General features: G+C 40.8%; 1 protein-coding gene across 1 annotated transcript in view; it reads left to right on the forward strand.

Moving 5' to 3' along the window:
* The first annotated feature begins 19709 nt into the window (after positions 1-19709).
* SLC35D1 (solute carrier family 35 member D1) overlaps positions 19710-26014 on the forward strand; it is a 32505-nt gene continuing 26200 nt past the window's right edge. The window contains exons 1-6 of the mRNA XM_048861029.2: positions 19710-19909; positions 20658-20691; positions 20784-20870; positions 23786-23853; positions 24825-24896; positions 25909-25977. Coding sequence (XP_048716986.1) covers positions 19722-19909; positions 20658-20691; positions 20784-20870; positions 23786-23853; positions 24825-24896; positions 25909-25977 — 518 coding nt within the window. The 5' untranslated portion in view covers positions 19710-19721. The remainder of the gene's footprint in view (positions 19910-20657; positions 20692-20783; positions 20871-23785; positions 23854-24824; positions 24897-25908; positions 25978-26014) is intronic.

Raw genomic sequence — 26014 nt, forward strand, 5'->3', positions numbered from 1 at the left:
TGTTCTTTAAAAAATCGTAGGTTGTCAGAATTCTAGCAAACTGATTTCCTGGGAAAATCTTCTGTAGCAGAAGTCAGGGTAACCAGTATCACAGTAATATTTAACTAAGCTGTCTCAGCTACTGCATTGCACTGCAGTTAAAGTAAAAAGACATTTTAAAGTGCATTTAAACTCTAATGAGTGATTATGTAAAATGGCAGTTTCTTATTAACAGCTCTGCTCCCTATGTGTGTCTTCCAAGGCAATGATAAGTTAATGAAATAAACAAGATTTTACTGCATTGACTCATGTTGGCTTTAAATTCAGATGCTTAATTGCAGAAAGAGATAACAATAGCTGGTGGTTCACAAAATTAGTAATATTTCACGTAATAGAAACAAGGATATTGCAGTCCTAACCAATTAAGGCCATGTATGCTTGGGGTGTTTTGTTGCAGAGCCCAGGGCTTGGGAGATTGCCGTTAAAGCCATTTGTGACAACCCCATTGACATTTGAATTTAAAGAGGATTATGATATACCCAGTGCTAGAACAATAAATATTTGCAGGTCTAAACCTGCACTGCAGTTTGCAGAAGATGAACAGCTCTTCAGACATCAGCAAATAAGGTGACCCCAAACTAGAATGTTTTGTGTTAATTTTAGTTTGACTTAGAGATGCTATAAATATCATAAAAATACCATTACTGTTTGACTTTTACATCAGTTCACTCTTAGCACAATTAAATTGGAGTTGTTAAAACTATCTTGTTTGCATGATTTACCCAAATCTACAGCCATTTGAAATAGTAATTATTAGTGTCAAAGGTATTATTGTTAGGAAAAGCCTTGCAATAAGGGGATTCTGTGCTGTTTCCTGTAGTGAAATGATTCCTCACCATAAAACAGGAAGCTGTGTAAACAGTAACTCACGTGACTGAATGCTAGAAATTATCCTATCCCAAAAGAAAAAGCTGGAAATGTTCAGGCAGTTAGTTTGCCACCTGAGGATGCAATCTTCCTGTGATCTCCAAAGTGATTACATACCAGGGTTTGAGGTGCTATATAAAGTTTGTGTCCATGAGCAGCTGGAAGTCAAATCCTAGAGAGGAAAATAGAAAGGAGCATAAACTCTGGCAAATCAAGTGTAAAAGTATATGGCAGGCGAAGAAGGAATTTGAAGATCAACTAGCTAAGGACACAGACCAACAGCAAACATTTTTTTAAGGGCATCAGAAGCAGGAAGATTGCCAAATGCTCAGTGGGGCTACTGGATGATCAAGGTGCTAAAGGAACACTCAAGGAATACAAAGCCATTGCAGAGAAGCTAAATGAATTCTTTGCATTGGTCTTCACTACAAAGGATATGGAAGAGATCCCCCACTTGAGCCGTTCTTTTTAGATGACAAATCTGAGGAACTGTCCCAGATTGAGGTGTCAGTAGAGGAGGTTTTGGAACAAAATGATACATTTACCAGTAATAAGTCACCATGACCAGATGATATTGGTCTGAAGGAACTCAAATATGAAATTGCAGAACTACCAACAGTGGTATGTAACCCATCACTTAAATCAACTGCTGAACCAGATAACTGGACAGTAGCTAATGTAACACTTATTTTTTAAAAAGGCTCCAGAGCTGATTATGGCAATTACAGGCTTTGGTAAGTCTAACTTCAGCACCAAGCAAAGTGGTTGAAACTATAGTAAAGAACAGAATTATCAGACACATAAATAAAAATGATATGTTGGGGAAGAATCAACACAGCTTTTTGTAAAGGGAAATCATGCCTCACCAATTTATTAGAATTCTCTGTGGGGGTCAACAAGCATGTGGATAAGGATGATCCAGTTGGTATACTGTACTTGGACTTTCAGAAAGCCTTTGACAAGGTCCCTCACCAAAGGCTCTTAAGCAAACTCAGTAGTCAAGAGGTAAGAGGGAAGGCCCTCTCATGGATCAATAATGGATTAAAGGATATGAAACAAAGGGTAGAAACAGTCAGTTTTCACAATGGAGAGGTAAATACTGTGGTAAATACTGGGACCTATACCTTTCAATATGATAAATATTCATAAATGATCTTGAAAAAGGGGTGAACAGAGAGGTGGCAAAATTTGCAGACCATACAAAATTACTCATGGTCAAGTCCAAAGCTGACTGCAAAGAGTTACAAACTCTCACTAAACTGGGTGACCAGGCAACAAAATGGCAGATGAAATTCAATATTGATAAATGCAAAGTACTGTAATGCACATTGGAAAACATAATCTCAACTATACGTACAAAGTGATGGGATCTAAATTAGCTGTTAAAACTCAAGAAAGATGTTGGAGTTGTCATGGATAGTTCTCTTAAAACATCTGCTCAATGTGCAATGGCAGTCCAAAAAAAAAATAGCTAACAAAATTAGTAACAATTAGTAAAGGGATAGAAAAAAAAACAGAAAATATAATGCTACTATATAAAATGCATGGCACACCCACACTTTGAATTCACTGCATGCAGTTCTTGCTGCCTTGTCTTAAAAAATGTGCAGAGAAGGGCAACAAAAACTATTAGGGGTATGGAATGGATTCCACACACAGAGTGATTAAAAAGACTGGGACTGTACAGGTTAGCAGAGAGATGATTAAGAGAAGTTATAATAGAGGTCTATAAAATCATCAATGCTGTGGAGAAAGTGAATAGAGAAGTATTTTTTACCTCTTCCCATAACAAAGAACTAGGGGATGAAATTACTAGGCAGCAGGTTTAAAACAAACAAAAGGAAGTACTTCATACAACCTGTGGAACTCATTGCCAGGGGATTTTGTGAAGGCCAAAAGTATAACTGGGTTAAAAAAAGAATTAGAGAAATTAATGGAAGATAGCGCCATCAGTGGCTATTAGCCAAGATGGTCTGGGACCCCCATGCTTTGGGTGTCCCTAAGTCTCTGACTGGCAGAAGCTGGAACTAGACAACAGGTGAAGGACCATTTGAAATTGCTCTGTTCTGTTCATTCCCTCTGAAGCATCTGGCACTGGCCACTGTCAGAGATAGGATACCAGGCTAGATGGACGATTGATCTGACCCAGTAAGGCCATTCATACATTCTTATATACCTGTTCCCTGCTACTTGGCAGAGAGGGGTAGCGCAAAATCCAATCTGTACTTTGAACACTCTCAAGTTTGGAGACATTGTACCTCTGAACACTGCTCCTGCCATAGAAATATAACATTAAATTAAATAATTTGACTTTAATTCCAGTTCTAAGCATCGTTCACAATGGTTCATTTAATGGAAATTCTCTTCCAGATTCAAGACTCAAGGGGCAGCTGCTGCAGTTTGTATAGTGCATATTACAATAGGGAGCTCAAAAGCAGCAAGACTGTGTTAGAATGCCAGCCACTCCGCGAGAGCAATTTCAAAAGTACTAGTGTCTATACTGGGCACCTTTTGTTCCCATTAATTTCAGTTATAGTTCAAGTGCTCAGCATCTTTCAGGATTAACCCTCTTAGTAAATACACAAAATATTAAATGATAGGGCCCAACCTAACATTTTGGACCTAGAGCTATCACCCATATGTGCTAAATTTTGTTATTACCATTATTTCTTATCACTTGGGGGGACAACCTTTCTTTTGCAATATTAGCTAAAGTATTTCTGTATTATTCTGTTACCTTTTCCAACCTGTTTAACTTTTTTTAGTCAGATATTATTGTGCATGTCTATCAAATGTACAGCTTTGATTTTAGTCCTTCCAGACTTAAATCTGTGACCTCAAGACTGACGGCTAGAAAGAGTCACTCTGGCAAACCAACTGCAAGGCCATTTAGTGCTCCAGATACCTTGCAAGCCAAAGCATGTCATCAGAAAGGTACTTCTTTATGTATCGCAGGTTACTGCTGATTCTGACATACACATTCTTTAACTTGTTTAGCAATTCTGTAAAACATTGTATGCAAAGTATTGACATTCGATTTCACATTTCAAAAAGCATGACTTTAGTACTATTGCACCCAGTCTACACTAAACTATGTCTTCACTGCCAAAAAGGTGTGTTTTTACATCGAGAGAGTTAGTTAACTTGATGGGGAAAATGCATTTTTTCTTACAGTGAAGACATAGCAAAAGAAAAATAGTTGCAAGAAACAATTTGTTTGGATGTGTTGAGCTTACAGGCCCTTGCATCTACATGTAACAGCCATCTAAGATATAAGTAATGACTGTACATGTGGGAGAAGGTCTTTAGCTCAGATGTGGTTGAATCAGTACATTGTGAAAAGGAAACCACAAATGTTGCAGCTGTCCTGGTTCAACTAGTTCTCCCATCCAACAATACAGCTCCCTGTGTTAAGAAAAAACCAAAAAGCCCTTGCTCCTGGAGACAGTGCTGAGCATTATAAGGTATGTGCTCCAGAATCTCAGAATGTGCTGGTATAACCTCAGATGAAAGGAGCGCTGTATGTGGATGAGTCAGAACGGTTTTGTTTAAAAAATAGTGTTTTGAGGTAAACCTGCTACATCATTGCAAGGACAAGCAAGGGAGCACAACATTACATGTAATCACTGTCCCTTCAGCAGTTTCCTTGCTTGATGTGGCTGCTTATTTTAATGATTAATTCACCTCTAATGTAACCTATTAATTTAAAATACTACACTATAATAATCTCTTCAAATTATTCCTAATTTCATATGTATCTTTTTTTATAGAGAATCTGCACACGTTAAAAGAAGATTTTATTTCATTAAAACTAAACCAAAAAGTAAAATCTGCTAGTCTTAGACCAAAAGTTCACAGAAGACCAAAGTGGAACACAGAGGTAAATTCCACTCTCATCTTAATCCCAAACTACAAACTAATTGCTGTCTTAACTCTAGCCAGATTTACACATGCTTTAAAACCGATACTAATTTCTTCTTGGGATGGTTTACATCATCTTTTGGGATATGGAAGAAGGAGGTGCCTGTTTGAGGGGAAATTCCTTTTCTGGCTGTAATCTAGATAGCCATGAAAATCACTCATCATAATGAGGGGCAAATTAGAGATGCTAGTTAGTTCTTTTTTTTCCTACAGAAAATACAGATCACAATTTTTTTCTAGTGAAACATAATTTTTTTCAAACTACCTGAATATCTGTTGGTCCATGGGTGTGTCCCCTTTTGCAAAACTTAAAACATTTTATTTTGTATAATTTAACATAACAAACTTGATGGCATTTAGAATAAATGGAAAAACAAGATTGCTACAAGATGAGGCAATCTTGCAGAAAGTTCTGAACTTGATGTACATACAGTATAAACGTCAACTGTAAACTTAGGGAAGTGATCAGTGTTTAAAAAGGCTTTGCTGGAGAGGAACCTGACAAAATGAGTGAACATGTGACTGTGGGGCTACTTGGCATAGGCATTCCTGGAATATTTGCTTCTCTTGCATTCACGCCACATTAATATAACACAAGCTGCATACAGTAAAGGTAAGTATCTTAAGGTGGACCAGACAGCCAAAAAAAATGCCAATGGAACAAACTAAAAGTGAAAAAATCAGTCTTCTTCCTACTGAGCACTAAATCAAAATATTTCTTGTAATAAACAATTAGCTTTTATTATTAATCATTTTATTACGGCAGTGCCGAAGGGCCAACCAAGAATGGGGCTGTCTTGTGCTTGGTGCTTAGTAGAAGGTCCTTCCCCTGAGATGCTTATAATCTAAATAGGCAAGACAGAGAGAGTGGGGGAAAGGGGCAAAACACAAAAGCAGGATGTGAACAATACGATGGCAATCATTGTCGTATTAATTTCACAGTTTTTTGGGGGGCTGGGTTTAGTTAGGAGGGGATGAGCTAAATGGAAAGAAAAGGCAAGGGGGGGGGGTGAGGGACAGGGCAGGGGAGAAGAAGGTAAAAGGAGCAGGTGTGGAGTTTTGTTTTTGTTGTTCAACGTAATTATAACCCTGTGGGGCTAAATATATTCTGATTGGCATAGACCGATTTTTTTCCTTCCCCGCTGAGCCATAACAACTAGTGCCTGCTTTCACAACTCTGATACACCTGAGGATTTTCCTTCAGGGTAAAGCCAAATTCCAATTTCAGATGTGCATCAGCATGTAGTTCAAGAATATGGTAACATTTTGCCAATAACTACAACACAGTGATATCTAAGCTGCCACACCTTATCCCTATACTTAAAAGAGGAGATATCAGTTTTAATCCTATGGGTATCTACTGACAAATACTGACTTTTTAACAGACGTTCTTACACTATGCACACAAGCAGTGTTACGGAGATATATATATATAGAGAGAGAGAGGCTGGCAGTGTTTGCTCACATATCTGAGTCTAGCACCTGTCTCTAAATGTGAAATCTACAAAATTTGTATAAGCGATCCACATTTTGTGCATACTTACTTTATATTGGGCAATGAGATTCTGTCATGAGCTTAGTATAAATGGTTATGCAATGATCTGGTATAGCAGGTCCTGTGTTCTTATTTATAATTCAAGTGACTGGGCTCTTTCATTTTACCACAAATACTATACTTTCTAATCTTTTTTTTTTTATTATTCAGTCTGATTTTTTGCTTTAAATGCATGATCATTTAAAGTTTCTGACATACTGTTTACCATGAAGATGATTTAAAAGTTTCCATGTTAGGGTTATATTTTTAATGGTGACTCATTACAAATATGATATGATGTTACCATGTACAAATACTTCCTCATATCCAGGTTGAAAATGTTCCGAAGCTGGATGTCCTCTGTCAGCAAGATAGCCAAGCCCATTTACCGTCTACTCTTGACCATACAGACACTTCTCATTGGTGCCCTCCTACAAGTGCCAGTAGTCAGAATGAAGAGTCATTTCTAACAGCTTTAATGGGTAAGAATCAGTGAAATCCTTCCGTATTTACAGCTGAGGAAAATACATGGAGATTTACCAGTAGCATTGCATTGCCTTAGATTCGTATTAGAAGGAAAATTTTACTTGAAGAAACTAGCTGTGACAACTGGATAAAAGGACACATCCTGCCTAAATGGACTATTAAATGTGCATAATTCTAACTTGTTTAAATGTTTCCCTATTATATCATCTGTTCAACTTACATTTTTCTTTCATTCTTAAATTTATTTTTATGACTTAAATCTTGCATTAGTCATGGTATGAGATGAGATTAAAAATGTGGTTCTACTCTGAAAAGTGACCTTATAAAAATGCTATCGTGAGGTTCGCTCTTATTGTGTCTCCAATGATTCCCTATCAAACTTGCTCCATTTACAAGTAAAAGATTATTTGTCTAACTGGTTGACAGGCTGAGATCTAAAAATCAAATGTAGTAATTTCTGGCTTGTGCAACAACACCAGTAATAAATGTTCTGTGGGGCAAATATTGCCTTCAGTTACAAGTTGCCTTCAGTGCAACTTCATGCTCCTTAGATCATTCTATCACTTATACCAGTGCAAACCTGTTGTGTAAGAAGGTCTGCACCGGAGCAATTGAGAGTTTCAGAGGTGACTTTGCAATTGGAACTTAGCAAACAATTCAACTGATGCTAGTGAGCCAGAAAATAATCCGGTTAGCTCTCTCAGTTCTGCAGGGCTAACAGTAGTAAAAACTTGCTTTTTTTTTCCATCAACCTCAGCAGCTATGACCCTGAACACACACCGAGAGCAGATGTGCTCAGTCAGAAGAGGCTGTTTTTACAGAATCGCTCTTCAGGGGGAAATTGCTCTTTAATGGTCAGATTGTGCCATTAAGGAACATTTTCTCAGAAGGAGAGAGCCTGGAGCTGTACTGTCCCTGGTGGGGAGCCTATGGGAGGCACCATGCCTTCTGGAGCCCAAGTCTCTGAACCCCTTTAGGGATGGTGCATCATGCATACTCTTCTGCAAAAGAGTAGGTAGGTCCATGGCCCTGATTCCTTTCTCTCCCTCTGGGAGAGGCTAGTGCTAGCCCTGAGCAGCCCTTGTGCTTGGAGGAGCTCAGGGATAACTGTGGTTAGTCACTGTTCAGAGGGCTGAAGATGGGAGTATGGCTCCTTGTGTCCTCCACTTTCTTGTGGACCAGTGCAGGACCAGCCACAGTCTGGCCCTAAGGATGCTGCTGAGAAATTCTGCTCAGCAGGGAGAGTGAAGTGCACGACGATACAAACAGAGTTGCTTTTAGTCACCACACAGGGTCCCATCAGTTTAAGAAAAAAAAAAAAAAAAAAACATGAGTAACTGTAGGAATGTGCAATGTACCCTATGATGGAAAATTCTACGTGACCTGCCACACTTCTGCTACCGTCTTGAATTCCTTGTTCTGAAGAAGGAATCCTTGTGGCTGAATGCAGCACCATACTGTCAAAGATGAAGAAAACATAAGACGCACTCTCTGCAAAGCTGTAGGCCGGGGTCAATCAGTTTAGCCCACTGATGTGATTCGTTGAAGATCTCCCATATGCTTTATTTTTTTATATGGTTTTATAATACCCAATGCCTATACTATTTTCCAACAGCAGCCTCTGAGAAGTAACTTTTATCTCCCTTATTTGCACATATACGTATCACATACGAAAACTCACTGTCTTTTCAGGGGACAAGATAGCGCAATACAGTATTTATGGGGAAGCTGGCAAATTCGTTGCTCAACAGCTAGAGAGAAACAATAAAATCAGAGTCTGTGTAAATGGCCATTTGCCATTAGATGGTCTGAAAGAAAGGTAATTACTGTCAGACTGTAAATATTACTGCAAATCTAAGTTGAATTACTTTCTGAATCTGTGGCATCCCAATGACTAGTCAATAGTCATTAGTCAATGACTGGCCTTACTACACGGTTAGCTCTCACAAGACAAGTAAAAGTAGGCCTGGGCAGTAGTTGGAGTGGCGAACTTCAAGGAGTGCCTAGGATGATGAAGCAGGAAGTGGTACTAGCAATTCAGTGGGTAGCTCTCTTCCCTCTCTATCAGTACTGAACCAATGCCCCCTTGGATGATGCCAAGGAGCCCTGTGCTGCTTAAAGTGCCATTTTTTATTGTAAAGCTTAAAAGACAAGTCATGCTGGTCATTAAAAATCCCATGGCACTTTTGCAAGGACAAAGCCATTAACCTGGGAGTCCTAGTCAAATTCTAACTTAAGTAATTGCAAACTGCCTACTTACGTTGCCCCTGCAGCTTCATCTGGTTATGGTATTCTTCACCTCTCCTAAACAGTTGCATACAGTCGAGCCACTGTTATACCCCATTCATACCAGACTGCATGTAAGTGATGAGCTGCCTTTGCTCTGTGTACCAGAGAGCCTTTGCTGATTAAAGGGGAAGGCAGAGAAGGAATTAGATCAGGTGAGTCACCTCAGCTGCCCATGTTTAAAGTGAGTTGTCTGCCATATCATTCTCAATGTATCCGAGATGGGGCTGTTAGCATGAGGGCTCTGCATCTCACGGCTTGAATCAGCATAGGAACAAATGGTCATGCCAGACCCTGCTGGACCTTATAGGTAATATCTGACCCTGTTGCATGACATACAATGTCCCTAAGCCATGGAAGGGGTTGATGGGTCCCATTAAGCTGTGCCCCCAGGAGAAAACAGTGGCTTCCCATGATAGGACAATTGTGTAACGTGGGTCGCCAATACGAGCACGTCGACTCAGGAAAGGACATATGTTTAGCAGAGAGTTCTGTGTTGACAAACCTGTACTCACAAAGGGCTAGATTTTCAGAAGAGCTCAGCACCTATATTCAGTATCACAATGGGAGCTGTGGGGCACTGAGCTCTTTTGAAACTCTGCCAGTGCGCTTCCACAAAGCCTATTTCTTTCTCCTTTTTGCAGCCTGATATTTGGCAATTCTCATCATGAGCAAAACCTTCAGGAAAAGCCGTCTGTACTGGAGCTGGAGGTCCAATTTCCAGCTCAGGTGGATGTAGGTGCACCAGCCTTGATCAACGCAGTGCACTAGAAACAGCAGCATAGCCATAGAGGTGCAGATGGGGGGACAGGCTAAGTACCCAGGGTCTGGGATGGGATTATACTCAGGGTGGCTAGCCCATCCATCTACACTGCTATTTTTAGCATGCTAGTTCAATCAAAACTGGTATGCGCACATCCACCTGAGGTGGGAATTACTTCCAGCACGAAGTGTTGTCATACCCTAAGCTGAATACCCATACCTACTTTTAAAAGATTGTTGTCTGAACATGTTTCAGGGAACAAGCAGCTATCTGCATCATCACTTGTTTAACTATGGCCTTCTTTATTTTAAGAAATGAAGCTCCTCTGAAAGAAGATGTTTTTAATCTTGAAGAAACAGAAAGTAAGAATAATTTTCACCTGACTAAATCTGCTTCAGAAGAAAAGAAAAACTTCATCTCCTTGACTATTGAGGATGAAATGGAAAAACCAAATGCTAAAATAATCAGTGTGGGCTCTCCAAAAGCAAAATCTCCCAGGCCGGTGGTGGTAATGTCCTGTTTATTGTCCCTGTTGTGTTTGGTAAAGTTTACAAGAGGTCTTGTATGCTACTGCATGCTGCTATTAAAAGAATATTCTATTTTGAAATAAGATCAGACTTCTGAACACTTGAGATTCCTGCAATAATAGCTTGCTATTTCATTATCCGTATTTGGAACAGTATGCATACAGTGTAACGTTTAGCAGGGGTGGAATCCTGGCCCCAGTGAAGTCAATGGGGTTTTTGCCAGGATTCCTCCTTAGGTCAGTGGTTCTCAACCAGGGATAGATGTGCCCCTGGGGATATGCAGAGGTCTTCCAGAGAGTACATCAGCTCATCTAGATATTTGCCTAGTTTTACAGCGGGTATGTAAAAAGCACTAACGAAGTCAGAACAAACTAAAATGTCATACAACTTGTTTATATTGTTCTATAGACTATACACTGAAATGTAAGTACAATATTTACATTCCGGTTTATTTATTTTATAATTATATGGTAAAAATGGAAAAGTAAGCCATTTTTCAGTAATAGCATGTTGAGACAAATGTATTTCTATGTCTGATTCTGTAAGCAAGTAGTTTTTAAGTGAGGTGAAACTTGGGATAGAGAAGACAAATCAGACTCCTGAAAGGGGTACAATAGTCTGGAAAGGTTGAGAGCCACTGCCCTACATCATATGTCTTAACACCTCAGCTTCTGGCCAATGTCCTACGCTCTCAGTTGACAGCTGTCGGGAGAGAAGGGAGTGAGTGCAATTGTTAGCCCCTGAAGAACAGGGTAAATTGGGTCTCTTGGAAGGAGCCAACCTGTTCCCATTTCCTCTGCTCCCATTTCCAGCACACTTGACATGATCTGCTGCCAGTTCCTGCTCAGTTTGCAAACCAGCAGGGTGAGGGAAGAGACATCTGGGATCTGGGAGGAACTGGTTTAGAGCTAGCAACAGAGCGAGAAAGTGGTGCAGGCTGCAGACGGTTGGGGGGTGTGGGCAGCACGTTCTGGCACTCAACAATGGGTGAGAGGTTTTTTTGATAGGGGCATCTGCTTAGGATGCAGATGGGAAAGGAGATGAGGAATTGGTGATGGATACGGATGTGGTACTAGTTCCTCAGTAAAGAGGAGTAAGGACAAATACACACATTCATAATGCTTTAAGGCTTAAGATTTCATGATTAATTTTAAGACCTAGTAAAATGCAATTTATGCTTTATACTGGCAATTAAATCCTGTGGTCTGACCATACTTCTTTAGGGTTGACATTTGAGCTAACTTGTATCAAGCATGTCCTGAATGAACTCTAGCCCTAGAACCTGAATTCACTTGCTGTGGTATTTTCTGTTTCTGGAGTTATTGGCTGTTATTTTCAGACCTATGTAAAGATTTCAAAAAACTCAGCAGGTTTTTCCTTCCACTGGGACCTCTATGTATCTCTTTTTTGTTTTTTTCTACAGTTTTCTGTATTGTACGTGAATACTCACACTCTACCTTGACTAGAAACAAGTGTCAAAAATGTATGATAAATACAGTTTATTAATATGGCACTGCAATGCATCATGTGGCTATCAGTACCATGTGACTGTTAGTGGGATATCTAGCTATATTATCTGATCTGATCCTATATATTTCTGCATCTTCAATACATTCTTGGACTTCGTTATGCAAAGATCTCAGAAACTATATCAGTAAGAAAGGAGAAAACTAAAGTCCCATTTCTTTTTTCTACAGAAAGTGAGTGAAACATACCCCATCATTTATGCTGAAGAAGGATATGTGCAAAACTCTATTTTGAAGAGGTGGCTGCATTTACATGGAGATAAAATGTCTTACAACTCAGAAAATGAAAACGGTGAGGTACAAACAAATCCAAATTCAGTTTTACAAAGCAACTGTGATTATGCCCTTGCCTTAGTTGGAAAGGAAGAAAAGGGTACTTTTAATATAACTGCGAAGGGGAATAAAAAGCTAAAAAGAACATTATCTGGGAAACGGAAAATCAATATTCATATTTTATCTTCAGATGGAAAAAGTAAGAGCTTAAAAGATTCACAGAACGAAAAAACTTTTGTGCAGAAAATAGTTGGTAGCTTTCATGATGCTGAAGTACCAATCAGTAAGCTCCCATCAAAAGACAGGAATGTTTCAGCAACTAGGGCTGAATGTAACCCTGATGGCCTTGTTATATTTGGAGTGAACCCAAAAGCTACAGCACACCAATCTGCTAAAGCAAATGCAGCAACCGTCCCTAAATCTCACGGCTCTTACAGCAAGCCACTAATCACAGTCTCCCAGCTTCATAAAAAAGGCAGGTCGGCTCATTCGTCACAGCTGGATTATATATCCATAACAAAATCTATTAAAATACCTGACTGTCCAAATGTCAATTCACAGTCATTTCTCAAAATCTCAGGGAAACGTGATCATTTGGAAAACAAAAGGATTATTCTATCTGGTTTTTGGGGTAAAGAAAAACCTCCACCTAGTCAGAACAATGAAGAAATCACTGAAGTAGCCAAACCAGCTTCTTGCAAGGAAGAAACATCAGCTGAGATAAAGCTAAATAATAAGGAACATTCCATAGATAGTAGGAAAGGCCAAGAATGGGATAATACCGTGGAATTCTGGAGCACTAGAAGATCTTCAGCATCACTGAAAAATTCACATGCAGTGCCAGACAACAGCCCTGAGTCCCAGAAAAAAGCAATGCTACCTGAACGCCCAGCATCATTACCTGTTAACTTCAATCATCCAATTATTAGTATACCAACTGCACAATGTGATGCCTCAGAATTCAAGATAAAAAATGTTGAGGCTGAATTTACAGACAACACTGGTACTCCAAAGGACACCAGTCGCTACAATTAACTGATGGTATGTCTAACAATGGGCTTCCAAAGATATATAGGATCAATCCATTTCTGAAATGAATGCATCTGCCAATCTAGATGTTATGGTAATTTTTTATCAGAACAGCTATTATTCTGTACATGAACTTTTGTAAACCATGAGATGTTTGCCATTACAATGAATTATGATATAGCAATTATAAGGGGATGTGTGTCTCTTAAAAATTAATTGATAGGCCTTTATTCAATGGTTTTACTAGGCACACATAAAAGCATTAAACTCCTATTTCAAGCACAGAAGTTATTTCTTTTAAATCCTGAATGACTTTGTGTGTGAACATTTTAATACAATAAGATATTTCTCTTTTTACTTTTAAATACACAGAGAAAAGGTATTTAGAGTATTATCCACCTTTCTTCCTTAATTTACTGCATAGATTTAAAAAAATCTTACAACATCCAGTACTATGAATTTCACATTGCTTATCATCTATGTTGTATATTTCAAGATTCTAGCCAAAGTCCTCCCTTGAAATGTTAATAAAATTGTATTTAGTGGAATTAGGCTTTTAATATTTAGCAATATTGGATTAGGCTGGAGTCCTCCATAAAATACATTGTAGACAATATGCGTAGACTAATGACTACTTTGATTCACTTATTCTCAGCTAATATTAAATCACAGGCACTTAAAAAAAAAGAAGAAGAAAAGGCTTTCAGCGCAATAGATTGTCTCCATATGGGAAGTGTTTGGAACTGAAATGAATGCAGGAGATTTTCATCATGCTACTTAGAAGATATTTTACCAGACGAAGCTAACTTTACACACTGTACTCAGACCTGATAGTTTGAACTTCTGAACAGACATGCAATTTCACTCCTATAACTCTTTCAGTAAGCAACATGTAAGAACCCCACAATTCCAATCATTAGGTGCCTAAATGGTGATGCAAGTCCATGGGCCCTTGGCTTTATCTCCTTACATTGCTAGAGTACATGCAACATAGCTGAGCACCTAATTTGGTTTCTGAACTGAGCTGATGTGTTTGTACATGTAAACACTGTATTTGTAATGCTTTGCCTATAAATGAAATTACTGAGGAACAGATTTGTGTTGGGGTCATTTTGTCTTTTTTTTTTAATTTCCTTAATTAAGTTCACACAGCTCTCCCCACATGCATGTTGCCGAGCTGTGCAACCTTTCTTGTAAATTGGCAAAGTAGTAAAGTTCATATTCCCTTTGACCTTGCTGCATCAAAGAGACAGCCAACTATTTAGGCTCCAAAACGTATCTTTGTCTGCCCAACTTCCCTGTTGCCTTTGTATGTATTTTTGAAAAATATGGATTTATTTTTGTAAATGTGGCTGGATCACCAGTGATTGCCCAAATGGAGACACCCCTCCACTCACGCTGGTAGTTGAAGGCTCTTTTAGATTTAAGATTGTTCAATATATTCTAAAGCCAACACTATGCAAATCTTTCTTCTTGCCCTATACAATCCTTCCATCCATCAGCACGTTATATTTTACCCCCAGCTCCCACTACAACCCCAGCACCTCTGCAAGCTTCTGGTGGCTCTGACCACTCCCCCATGCTGCTCATCCAGGTATGACCCTGAGCAGATCAGCAGTGACTCCAGGGTCAGGAGCATAGGTTCTGATTTTAGCCATCTTTCCAGTTTAGGATGTGCATGGCCCTGCCTGGGCCTTTACCCTCAAGATGAATGCATGGCTGCACAGATGATGTCAATGGGTGGGCTTTGACTTCCTTGACCACAGGCTGCTGTTCCAGGAAGAAGGTCTGCTGGGAGAGATGGGGTCCACCTGACCATGGAGGAAAAGAGCATCTTTGCACAATGACTTTCCAACCTAGTGAGCAGGGCTTTAAACTAAGTTCAAAGGGGGCAGGTTAGTATAAAAAGAAGTGACCTTAACAGAGAACTAGATATTGAGGGGGATGTGGAAAATTACAATGGGGTCATAGGAGCAACAAGAGGGAAATCAGTGGGGGAATCTGTTCAGCATCTTAGATGTTTATACACAAATGCAAGGAATATGGGGAATAAACAGGAAGAACAGGAAGTATGAGCCGATCAGTCTTCTTGATGTCATTAGTTATTCGTTCTCTTTCCCTGCTAAGTAGTGGAACTACACTTTCCATTGTCTTTCTGGTGCTCCTAATGTATTTAAAGAACCTCTTCCTATTCCTTTTTATGTCCCTTGCTAGGTGTAACTTATTTAGTGCATTGGTTTTGTCCCTACGTTCTTGTGTTGTTCTGTACTCCTCATTAGTAATTTGTCCATGTTTCTACTTTTTATAGGATTCCTTTTTGATTTCCAGGTCATTAAAGAGCTCCTGATGGAGCCATATTGGCCTCTTACTTTCCTCCCTATTTTTCCTTCGCTTCGGAATAGTTTTCAGTTGTGCCTTTAATATTGTCTCCTTGAGAAACTGCCAGCTGTCCTGCACGCCTTCCTCCTCCACCCCCCGAGATTGTCTTCTATTTTGCTTCAGTCTTCATTAAAAAGGTTAATGATGACCAGATGCTTAACATAATTGATATTAACAATTAGGGGGAAGGAATGCAAGGCAAAATAGAGAAAGAAGAGGTTAAAGAATATTTAGATAACTCAGATGTATTCAAGGCAGCAGAGCCTGATTAACTTTAAACTAGGATGCTTAAGAACTAGTTGAAGTAATCTCAGAACCATTAGTGATTATATTTGAGAACTCACAGAGGACGGGTGAGGTCCCAGAGGACTGCAGAAGGCAAATATAGTACTTATAGTACTTAAAAAGAGGACTAAAGAGGACCATTGGAATTATAGACTAGTCAGACTAACTTTGATACATAGAAAGATACTGGAACAAATTATTAAACAATCAATTTGTAAATACCCACAGGACATAGCATTATAGAAAATAGCCAGTAAAGATTTGTCAAGAACAAATCATGACAAACCAATCTAATTTCCTTGTCAGGGTTAGTGGCCTAGTGGATAGGGAAAAGCAGTAGATGTGATATATCTCAGTTTTAATAAGGCTTTTGACAGTCCACCATGACATTCTTATAACTAGGGAAATATGGTCTAGATGAATTTACTATAAGGTTAGTGCACAACTGCTGAAACACACTACTCAAAGAGTACTTATCAATGGTTTGCTGTCAAAACGGGAGGGCTTATCTAGTGGGGTCCCACAGACATCAGTCCTGGGTCTGGTACTATTCAAAATATTTTCATTAATGACTTGGATAGTAGTGGAGGAGAGAAAATGCTTATAAAATTTGCAGACGACACCAAGCTGGGAGGGGTTGCCAGCACTGTGTTAGACGTGATTAGAATTTAAAATGATATTGACAAATTGGAGAATTGGTCTGTATTCAACAAGATGAAATTCAGTGAACATAAGTGTGACATTTCACTCCATATTCTTTATGAAAATATGCTTATGATATGAATATGACATAACTGAGATATGCTTTATGCAAGATGGCTCATGTAAGATATCATTGGAAAGGCTATGATTTACTGAATGTGATTATCCAATTTGTATGCCTGTATCATTTCTGTATCTTAAGATAGGAATATTAATTATGTATCTGTATTTCAAATGTGTTACTTTGGGTGTCACCCCCAACCAGCCCTTCAGGTACAACAATGGAAAAGGCACACAGGGCTAATGGGCTATTAGGAGAGACAGTGGACTGTGAAAGAGCTGAGTCTTCCTGTGGATGCTCCAGACAGCCTACAAGTAATGGCTGCCACAGCCCTGCAGAGACATGGGTCTGAGTCACCTGATACTGGACCCACCCCTTGGAATGCCAGTGTTCTTCCACTGGGAGACAAAGGGTTCCCGCCATACACAAGAGCTATATAAGGCAGGGGAGTGACATCAGCGAGGTTCTCCTCTGCCTCCTCACCCAAAGAGACACTGAAAAACACGTGGAAGCAAGAACTGAACTGAGGGGAGAAAGGTTGAACCCAGGCTGGGAGCGTGTCCAGTCTGTGAGTGGAAATACCTGAAATCTCCAGGTGCAGGCCAGTGCAGCTTCCTTTCAAGACTTTCTGTAATCTACCTGTGACAATACCTAGGGTGAGAAATTATGTTTTGTAACCTGTGTCTTAAGTATATTGAGCTTATCTTGCGTATTTCATTTTATTTGCTCAGTATTCTGCTTTGTTCTGTCTGTTACCTCTTATATTCACTTAAAATTCACCTTTTGTAATTAATAAACTAATGTCTTGTTTATAATATAACCCAGTTTGTGCAATTTATAACTGGCGGATGGGGGGAAATAAAAGGTTGTGCATACCTTCCTCCACATTGAGGGAGGAGGCAGATTTCATAATATATCTTTGGGTCTGCATCCCAAAGGAGGCAGACACCTGAGTGCTGGGGGCAAGTCCCTTAAGCTGAGCCTTCACAGAACTGATCTGTGTCTGTTTCGTTCTGCACTTTGGCATGGCCCTGCCTCCGTGTGTGTACTTGAGGAGGCTTAATAGAATTGCTTGGCTCAGCAAGACAGGTAAAAAGGGTACCAGGCTGGCATAACAGACAGGCTCAGTGGCATCTCAGCACATCCTCCTAAGGGGGAGGCAAACCATCACCATAAGTACTTCACTTAAGAAGGAAAAATGAAATGCACAACTACAAAATGGGGAATCACAGGGTAGGCGTTAGTACTGCTGAAAAGAATCTGGTGGTTACAGAGGAGCACAAATTGAATGAGTCAACAATGTAAGGCAGCTACAAAAAAGGCTATCATAGAATCATAGAATATCAGGGTTGGAAGGGACCTCAGGAGGTCATCTAGTCCAACGCCCTGCTCAAAAGCAGGACCAATCCCCAATTAAATCATCCCAGCCAGGGCTTTGTCAAGCCTGACCTTAAAAACTTCTAAGGAAGGAGATTCCACCACCTCCCTAGGCAACGCACTCCAGTGTTTCACCACCCTCCTAGTGAAAAAGTTTTTCCTAATATCCAACCTAAACCTCCCCCACTGCAACTTGAGACCATTACTCCTTGTCCTGTCCTCTTCCACCACTGAGAATAGTCTAGAACCATCCTCTCTGGAACCACCTTTCAGGTAGTTGAAAGCAGCTATCAAATCCCCCCTCATTCTTCTCTTCTGCAGACTAAACAATCCCAGTTCCCTCAGCCTCTCCTCATAAGTCATGTGTTCCAGACCCCTAATCATTTTTGTTGCCCTTCGCTGGACTCTTTCCAATTTATCCACATCCTCCTTGTTGTGTGGGGCCCAAAACTGGACACAGTACTCCAGATGAGGCCTCACCAATGTTGAATAGAGGGGGACGATCACGTACCTCGATCTGCTCGCTATGCCCCTACTTATACATCCTAAAATGCCATTGGCCTTCTTGGCAACAAGGGCACACTGCTGACTCATATCCAGCTTCTCATCCACTGTCATCCCTAGGTCCTTTTCCGCAGAACTGCTGCCTAGCCATTCGGTCCCTAGTCTGTAGCTGTGCATTGGGTTCTTCCGTCCTAAGTGCAGGACCCTGCACTTATCCTTATTGAACCTCATCAGATTTCTTTTGGCCCAATCCTCCAATTTGTCTAGGTCCCTCTGTATCCTATCCCTGCCCTCCAGCGTATCTACCACTCCTCCCAGTTTAGTATCATCCGGCTAATATAATTGTGGGATGTGTTAACAGAGGTATGTCCTGTGTAAGGCAGAGAAGGTAACCATCTTGCTCTACACGGCTCAGATGAGGCCTCAGCTGGAATACTGGGTCCAGTTCTTTGCACCCCACTTTAGGAAAGATGTGGACAAATGGGAAAGAGTCCAGAGGAGAGCAACAAAAATGATACAAGGTTTAGAAAACCTGACCTATGAGGAAAAGTTAACAAAAACTGTTTCATCTTGGGAAAAGAAGAGTGAGTCAGAACCCACTACCAGTCTTCACAGTCCTCTTTACCGGAGCCATTTGATCAATGGTCCTCCCAAACCACTGAAGCCCAAAAATTACTGAGCTTAATCTGCAGCCAGGGAGAGGTAGATCAAACCGGGGGAGGGGAACCAGCCTCTGGAAGACGCTTGCAAGGGAATTTGTGGACGCAAGATCATTGAAGGTTGGTACCAACAGGTTGGACACGGGGGAGATGATTCTAGGCTGACTTGGTCCTGCCTCAGCGCAAGGGCTGGACTGGGCGAGTCCCAAAATACAGCGGCCCGAGGATGCCAACTCCCGCCTCCGCCGGCAGCGCCGGCGCCGGTCACGGATCCGCTATGATCGGCCCCCACCCCAGCGACCCGCAGGCAGCGCGTGACCCGCAGCCCCTGGCCTGGGGCGGCACCGCGCGCGCGCCCGCTCTGCCGCCCCCCCCCCGCCCCGGCCGAGCCTCGCGCAGCCCCCGCCCCTGCGCTAACCCCCCCACGCCCGCAGCCCTAGCGGGGCTCCCCGCCCCCTTGGGCCCGGCACCGCCCCCCGCCCGTCTGCCGCGCCCCTGCAGCCATGTCGGCCGCCGCGCGCAGACGCCAGGCAGCCGGGGCGCCGCGAGAAGCCCCCGCTGGCGGAGATGAGGAGCCGGGCATGGCGGCCCCGAGCCTCAGCGTCTGCCTCAAGCTGCTGGCGGCGGCTCTCTACGGGTTCAGCTCCTTCCTCATCGTGGTGGTGAACAAGAGCGTCCTCACCAGCTACGGGTGAGCCGGGCCGCCCCGAGCCGCGCTCCGGGCAGAGTTCGGCGCCGCGGGGTCGGAGGGGGCGGGGGCTGGCTGCACGTTAACTCGTGCGGCGGGGCCCGGAGCAGCGCTTGGCCCCCTGGCCGCCGGGCCCGGGGCGGGGGATGCTCCGCACGGGGGGGAGCTGCTGGGTCCCAGCACCGAGCGGGGCAGGGGGGCTTAGCTGGAACCCCAGGGATAGCCCCGTGGGGCGCCCCCCCGCCGCCTTCCCGGGCTGCCGGCGCTGGGGTGGGGGTGTTTGGGGCCACTGTTTTGACCCTGGCCCCCAGCTGAGGTATGCGCTTGCTTGGCACTTGCTGCATCAGGGTGTTGTATGGTTTGGATGAGCTGGCTAGCTAATCGCTGGGGGGCTCCCCTGGCGTGGAGCAGGCTGGCGCGCGGGTTCCCTGCCTGAAAGGAATTGTTCAGAGTCCCTAAGACTGTGAGCCCCGGGAGAACAAGCTACTAGCATCCCAAAGCTGTGGGGTCGTGGGTGCTGTGTGCCGTTAGCTCAAGCGGTACAGCCAGCTTTTTTAAGCTTTGGCCAGGGAATGCTTTAAGGCAAATATTAAAGGCCTAACATTAAGACTTAGTTAAAGAGCAAATTTTGAAGGGGGGGCAGATTGTATTTCCATGTGGTGTTTCTCTCTCTAGAATGTGATTGACTGAAAGTACAAGGTTGACTTTGCTGACTTGTATTTTTATTTAATTTTTTTTTTTTTAACTATAGATTTCCCTCCTCACTATGTGTTGGACTAGGCCAGGTTAGTTGGTTTCCTGAATATTGCATGTTTCTAGTAGTGCATGGGAGGGGTTGTCGGGGTGGAACAGTGAGTGTTTTGTGCTCCTCTTACAGATGCTGGCCACGGTGACTGTGCTTTGGGTGGGAAAGGCACTCAGGGTGGTGAAGTTTCCAGACTTTGATAGAAGTATACCTCGAAAGGTAAAATGATTTCCCTGCATAGTGTCTAATGTAAAATACAGTTCTTTCTTTCCTTTTAAGGTATAAACACTTTAAAATGTGCATATTCTTTAAGAAGTTCAGTAACAGCTAGTGCTGTCAGCTAGACTTGAAAGAAATAATGCCTTTTATTTAAAAATATACCATTTTAAAATACGTTATTCATCAAATATAACATGGTTTCTGCCTTATTACATTATGCAATCCAGCACAGAATTCTGCTATGTAAGGCAGTTGTTGTATTTATTTTTGTATTCTCATGTATGTATTTTTTCCAAGTTTTTGTTGCCTTTAATTTTAAAGACAGTATCTATATGCAACCAAAGATGTTCTGTTAATGTTTCATAGAATCATAGAATATAAGGGTTGGAAGGGACCCCAGAAGGTCATCTAGTCCAACCCCCTGCTCAAAGCAGGACCAATTCCCAGTTAAATCATCCCAGCCAGGGCTTTGTCAAGCCTGACCTTAAAAACCTCTAAGGAAGGAGATTCTACCACCTCCCTAGGTAACGCATTCCAGTGTTTCACCACCCTCATAGTGAAAAAGTTTTTCCTAATATCCAATCTAAACCTCCCCCACTGTAACTTGAGACCATTACTCCTCGTTCTGTCATCTGATACCATTGAGAACAGTCTAGAGCCATCCTCTTTGGAACCCCCTTTCAGGTAGTTGAAAACAGCTATCAAATCCCCCCTCATTCTTCTCTTCTGCAGGCTAAACAATCCCAGCTCCCTCAGCCTCTCCTCATAACTCATATGTTCCAGACCCCTAATCATTTTTGTTTCGCAAACTATTGCTTAAGATGAATGCATTTTTCAGAAGTGTGTGTTGTAACTCATATTTTAAAGTAGGCTGAACAAATGTTTTTGCTTGTCACCATACTGAGATGGTTCCCTAACTGAAAGCTAAAAAACCGAGGAGTACTTGTGGCACCTTAGAGACTAACAAATTTATTTGGGCATAAGCTTTCGATGAAGTGGGTTCTAGCCCACGAAAGCTTATGCCCAAATAAATTTGTTAGTCGCTAAGGTGCCACAAGTACTCAGGTTTATTTGCTGATATAGACTAACCAGGCTACCACTCTGTAAGTGAAAGCTGTTGTTATAGAATCAGTGCTTTATTGTTAGGGCTGTCGATTAATGGCAGTTAACTCATGCAATTAACTCAAAAAAATTAACTGTGATTAAAAAACTTAATCACAATTAATCGCAATGTTAAACAATAGAATACCAATTGAAATTTATTAAATATTTTGGGATGTTTTTCTACGTTTTCAAATACATTGATTTCTATTAAAACATGGAATACAAAGTATACAGTGCTCACTTTATATTATTATTTCTGATTACAAATATTTGCACTGTAAAAATGATAAACAAAATAAATAGTATTTTTCAGTTCACCTCATACAAGTACTGTAGTGCAATCTCTTTATTGTGAAAGTGTAACTTACAATTGTAGATTTTTGTTTTGTTACATAACCACTCAAAAACAAAACTGTGTAAAACTTTAGAGCCTACAAGTCACTCAGTCCTACTTCTTGGTCACCCAATTGCTTAGACAAACAAGTTTGTTTACATTTACGGGAGCTACTGCTGACTGCTTCTTATTTACAGTGTCACCTGAAGGTGAGAACAGGCATTGCAAGGTTTTTATGTGCCAGATATGCTAAACATTCATATGCCCTTTCATGCTTCAGCCACCATTCCAGAGGACATGCTTCCATGCTGCTGATACTTGTTAAAAAAATAATGTGTTAATAAAATTTGTGGCTGAACTCCTTGGGGGAGAATTGTATGTCTCCTGTTCTTTTTTACCACATTCTGCCATATATTTCACGTTATAGTAGTCTCGGATGTTGATCCAGCACATGTTCGTTTTAAGAATGCTTTCACAGCAGATTTGACAAAATGCAAAGAAGGTACCAATGTGAGATTTCTAAGGATAAATACAGCACTCGACCCAAGGTTTAAGAATCTGAAGTGCCTTTCAAAATCTGAGCGAGACGAGGTGTGGAAAATGCTTTCAGATGTCTTAAAAAGCAACGCTCCGATGCGGAAACTACAGAACCCGAACCACCAAAAAAGAAAATCAACCTTCTGCTGGTGGCATCTCATTCAGATGATGAAAATGAACATGCGTCAGTCCACTCTGCTTTGGATCGTTATCAAGCAGAACCCGTTATCAGCATGAACGCATGTCTTCTGGAATGGTGGTTGAAGCGTGAAGGGACATATGAATCTTTAGCACATCTGGCACATAAATATCTTACAATGCCAGCTGTAACAGTGCCACGCGAACGCCTGTTCTCACTTTCAGGTGACATTGTAAACAAGACGTTGCCAGCATTATCTCCTGCAAATTGTAACCAAACTTGTTTGTCTGAGCGATTGGCTGAAGTAGGACTGAGTGGACCTGTAGGTTCTAAAGTTTTACATTGTTTTGTTTTTGAATGCAGTTTTTTTTGTACGTAATTCTACATTTGTAAGATCAACTTTCATGATAGCGATTGCACTACAATACGTATATTAGGTGAATTGAAATACTATTTCTTTTGTTTTTTACAGTGCAAATATTTGTAATAAAAAATAATGAGCACTGTACACTTTGTATTCTGTGTTGTAACTGAAATAAATAAATTTGAAAATGTAGAAAACATCCAAAAATATTTAAATAAATGGTATTCTATTCTTTAACTGTGCGATTAATCATGATTAATTTTTTTAATCACTTGATAGCCCTATTTATTATATTATCTGAGGTCTGAATGTGCGTGTGAGAACTAACCATTTCAGGATGGAAGAACTCTGATCATGTAACCATGTTACTATTTGAATGGGTAGTTCTCTAGCTGTCTAATTTTTTATTGAGTGTTGTCCCTCTTATAATTTTCTAGACGTTTCCACTACCTCTTCTCTATTTTGGGAACCAAATCACAGGACTGTTCAGCACAAAGAAACTGAAGTATGGATAACTTTTATTATTTAGTGAGGTTATAATGTGTTACGATTATACATAAAGGTGAAACTGATCTTTAATATGCCCATGGGCTTGATTTGTGGCAATGTAGGGGAATGAGGGTTATAACTATTATTTGGCAACTAGTAATAAAGGTCTCTTTCCTGGCCTTGGAATGTGCAAGTTTTTTTTAAAGGTCCATAAATCACTAGATGACATTCTCCTGACTGGTATTTAGTGATCTATCAGCGTCTCCAACGAAGCTTATTCCTATGATCTTAGAGGAGTCTCTGTTTTTACGCTTAAACAGCATCTGGGGAGGCGGAAGGAAAGGAGTGGGGAGAAACTGTACTAAAAGATGCCTGGCTTTGGATCTGCTGAAGCGAGGGGCAAGGAGGGGTGGGGGCATGGAGAAAATAGTATGACTTAGCTGTTTTGAAGAGACGTTATTTTGGGGGAAAGTGGGAAAGAACCCCATAATCAGCTACACATCTGTTCATGGAACATTTTTTTCACTATAATACAGCTTGATTTTTTTACATCGAACTGTGTGAAGCCTTAAGATAAATAGATACATTTAGTAATAAATATAATCAACCTTCATTTGTTACTCTGGATTTCATAGATTTGAGATTGAAAATAGCCCTCAAAATCAAATTATTTTTAACCTCTGGAAGTAACATGCACTATATCCAGCTGGTAGGAGATGGAGACTTTCTCCTGTGAATATTCCTTGACAGGTCTAAGTAGTATCTTTTGGCTATCAAATTAGTGATTTCCAGGAGGGATGCCATGGAATCCTTTCTGATGTGGTGGTTTTGTATAGCTCTGATTTTAATCTTTATCTTAGTTCCTATAAAGTAACTTGGCGTTGATTCAAAGTATCGTTGTGGGGATGAGCTTGGGGTGTAACATGTAACACGTCTGTGGAGTTTTATAATTTTTTTCGTGTTTAATTTTATTTTTTTCTTTTGCAGCTTGCCCATGTTCACAGTTCTGAGAAGGTTTTCTATTCTGTTTACAATGTTTGCTGAAGGAATTTTACTCAAGTGAGTTATTTCCAAAGCTATCAATCTTATGTTCATATCATTTTTAAGATTGTTAAAGTGCTTGCAACATTTTAGGAAGCCTTTGCATGTAGAGGATTTGTGCAGTCAGATTTAGACATAAATTGAGCTTTAGAAACATGGGGGCAAGAAAGAGAGAGAGCACAGATAATACATTATTTTATTAGAGAATTATCTTATCTTAGATGGGTCCTTCACTCTCATGGTTTTATCAAAGAAAAAAAATCTAATGCATTAAGTTTATATATTTAACTACAAAGGTAAGGGAGGAAAATGTTAAGATTCTTACATTAATAATGTACTTTCTACACTGTATCTCTATCATATTTGTCACTAGGCTGACTCTACATGCAGATTATGTCCATATGCCAGATGGTTAACACACAGTTCATTCCCTACAGTGGGGATGTACTGTGTTTTGGTAGTCTTGGATGAGGTCAAGTCTCTAGCTTAATTGTCTTGATGTAGTTGGATTCTAGCACTGTTCATCTGCAGTGTAGGCAAGATCATTAACTCCGAGAGTATAGGTAGGTTTGTCAGTCTTCCTACCTTGTAATCCTTTGGGTAGGAGGCTATCCCAAAGTGACTTACACCACATCTTACGTGGGTCAGTCACTCTGTGTATTATTGATGTTTTCCCCCCTCATCCTCCCTTGAATGTCACCTATTCACAGGCTAGTCAGTGTTAGTGGCCAGTCACCACAGCATTATGGCATTTTTCTGTGATAATAGCTCACAAATGGATGTCTTTAACTATAGTTGGCTCAGATAGCACTTACTGAAGTGTTACACTCCATCAGTCCTAATTAAAAAATCATAAGTATTCTGCTCTTCCAGAATTTCTCATCTTTGCTCTTTATATGTTGATTCCGCACCAGGAAGCTGAAGTGTGACCAGAGCAAACGTTTTCCCCTTAATAATAGAAACAGCACTGCAATGTCAAAATTGAACTCTGCTTATGCGTGTTAGTAAGGTTCTTGTATCTTTTTTTCAGGAAGAAATTTTCTTGGGGCATTCAAATGACAGTGTTTGCAATGATAATTGGTGCATTTGTAGCTGCTAGGTAAGACTTCAAGCTTTTATCCCTTCCACTTTATATT

Source organism: Caretta caretta, chromosome 8 (assembly GCF_965140235.1).
Source record: "Caretta caretta isolate rCarCar2 chromosome 8, rCarCar1.hap1, whole genome shotgun sequence".
NCBI lineage: Eukaryota > Metazoa > Chordata > Testudines > Cheloniidae > Caretta > Caretta caretta.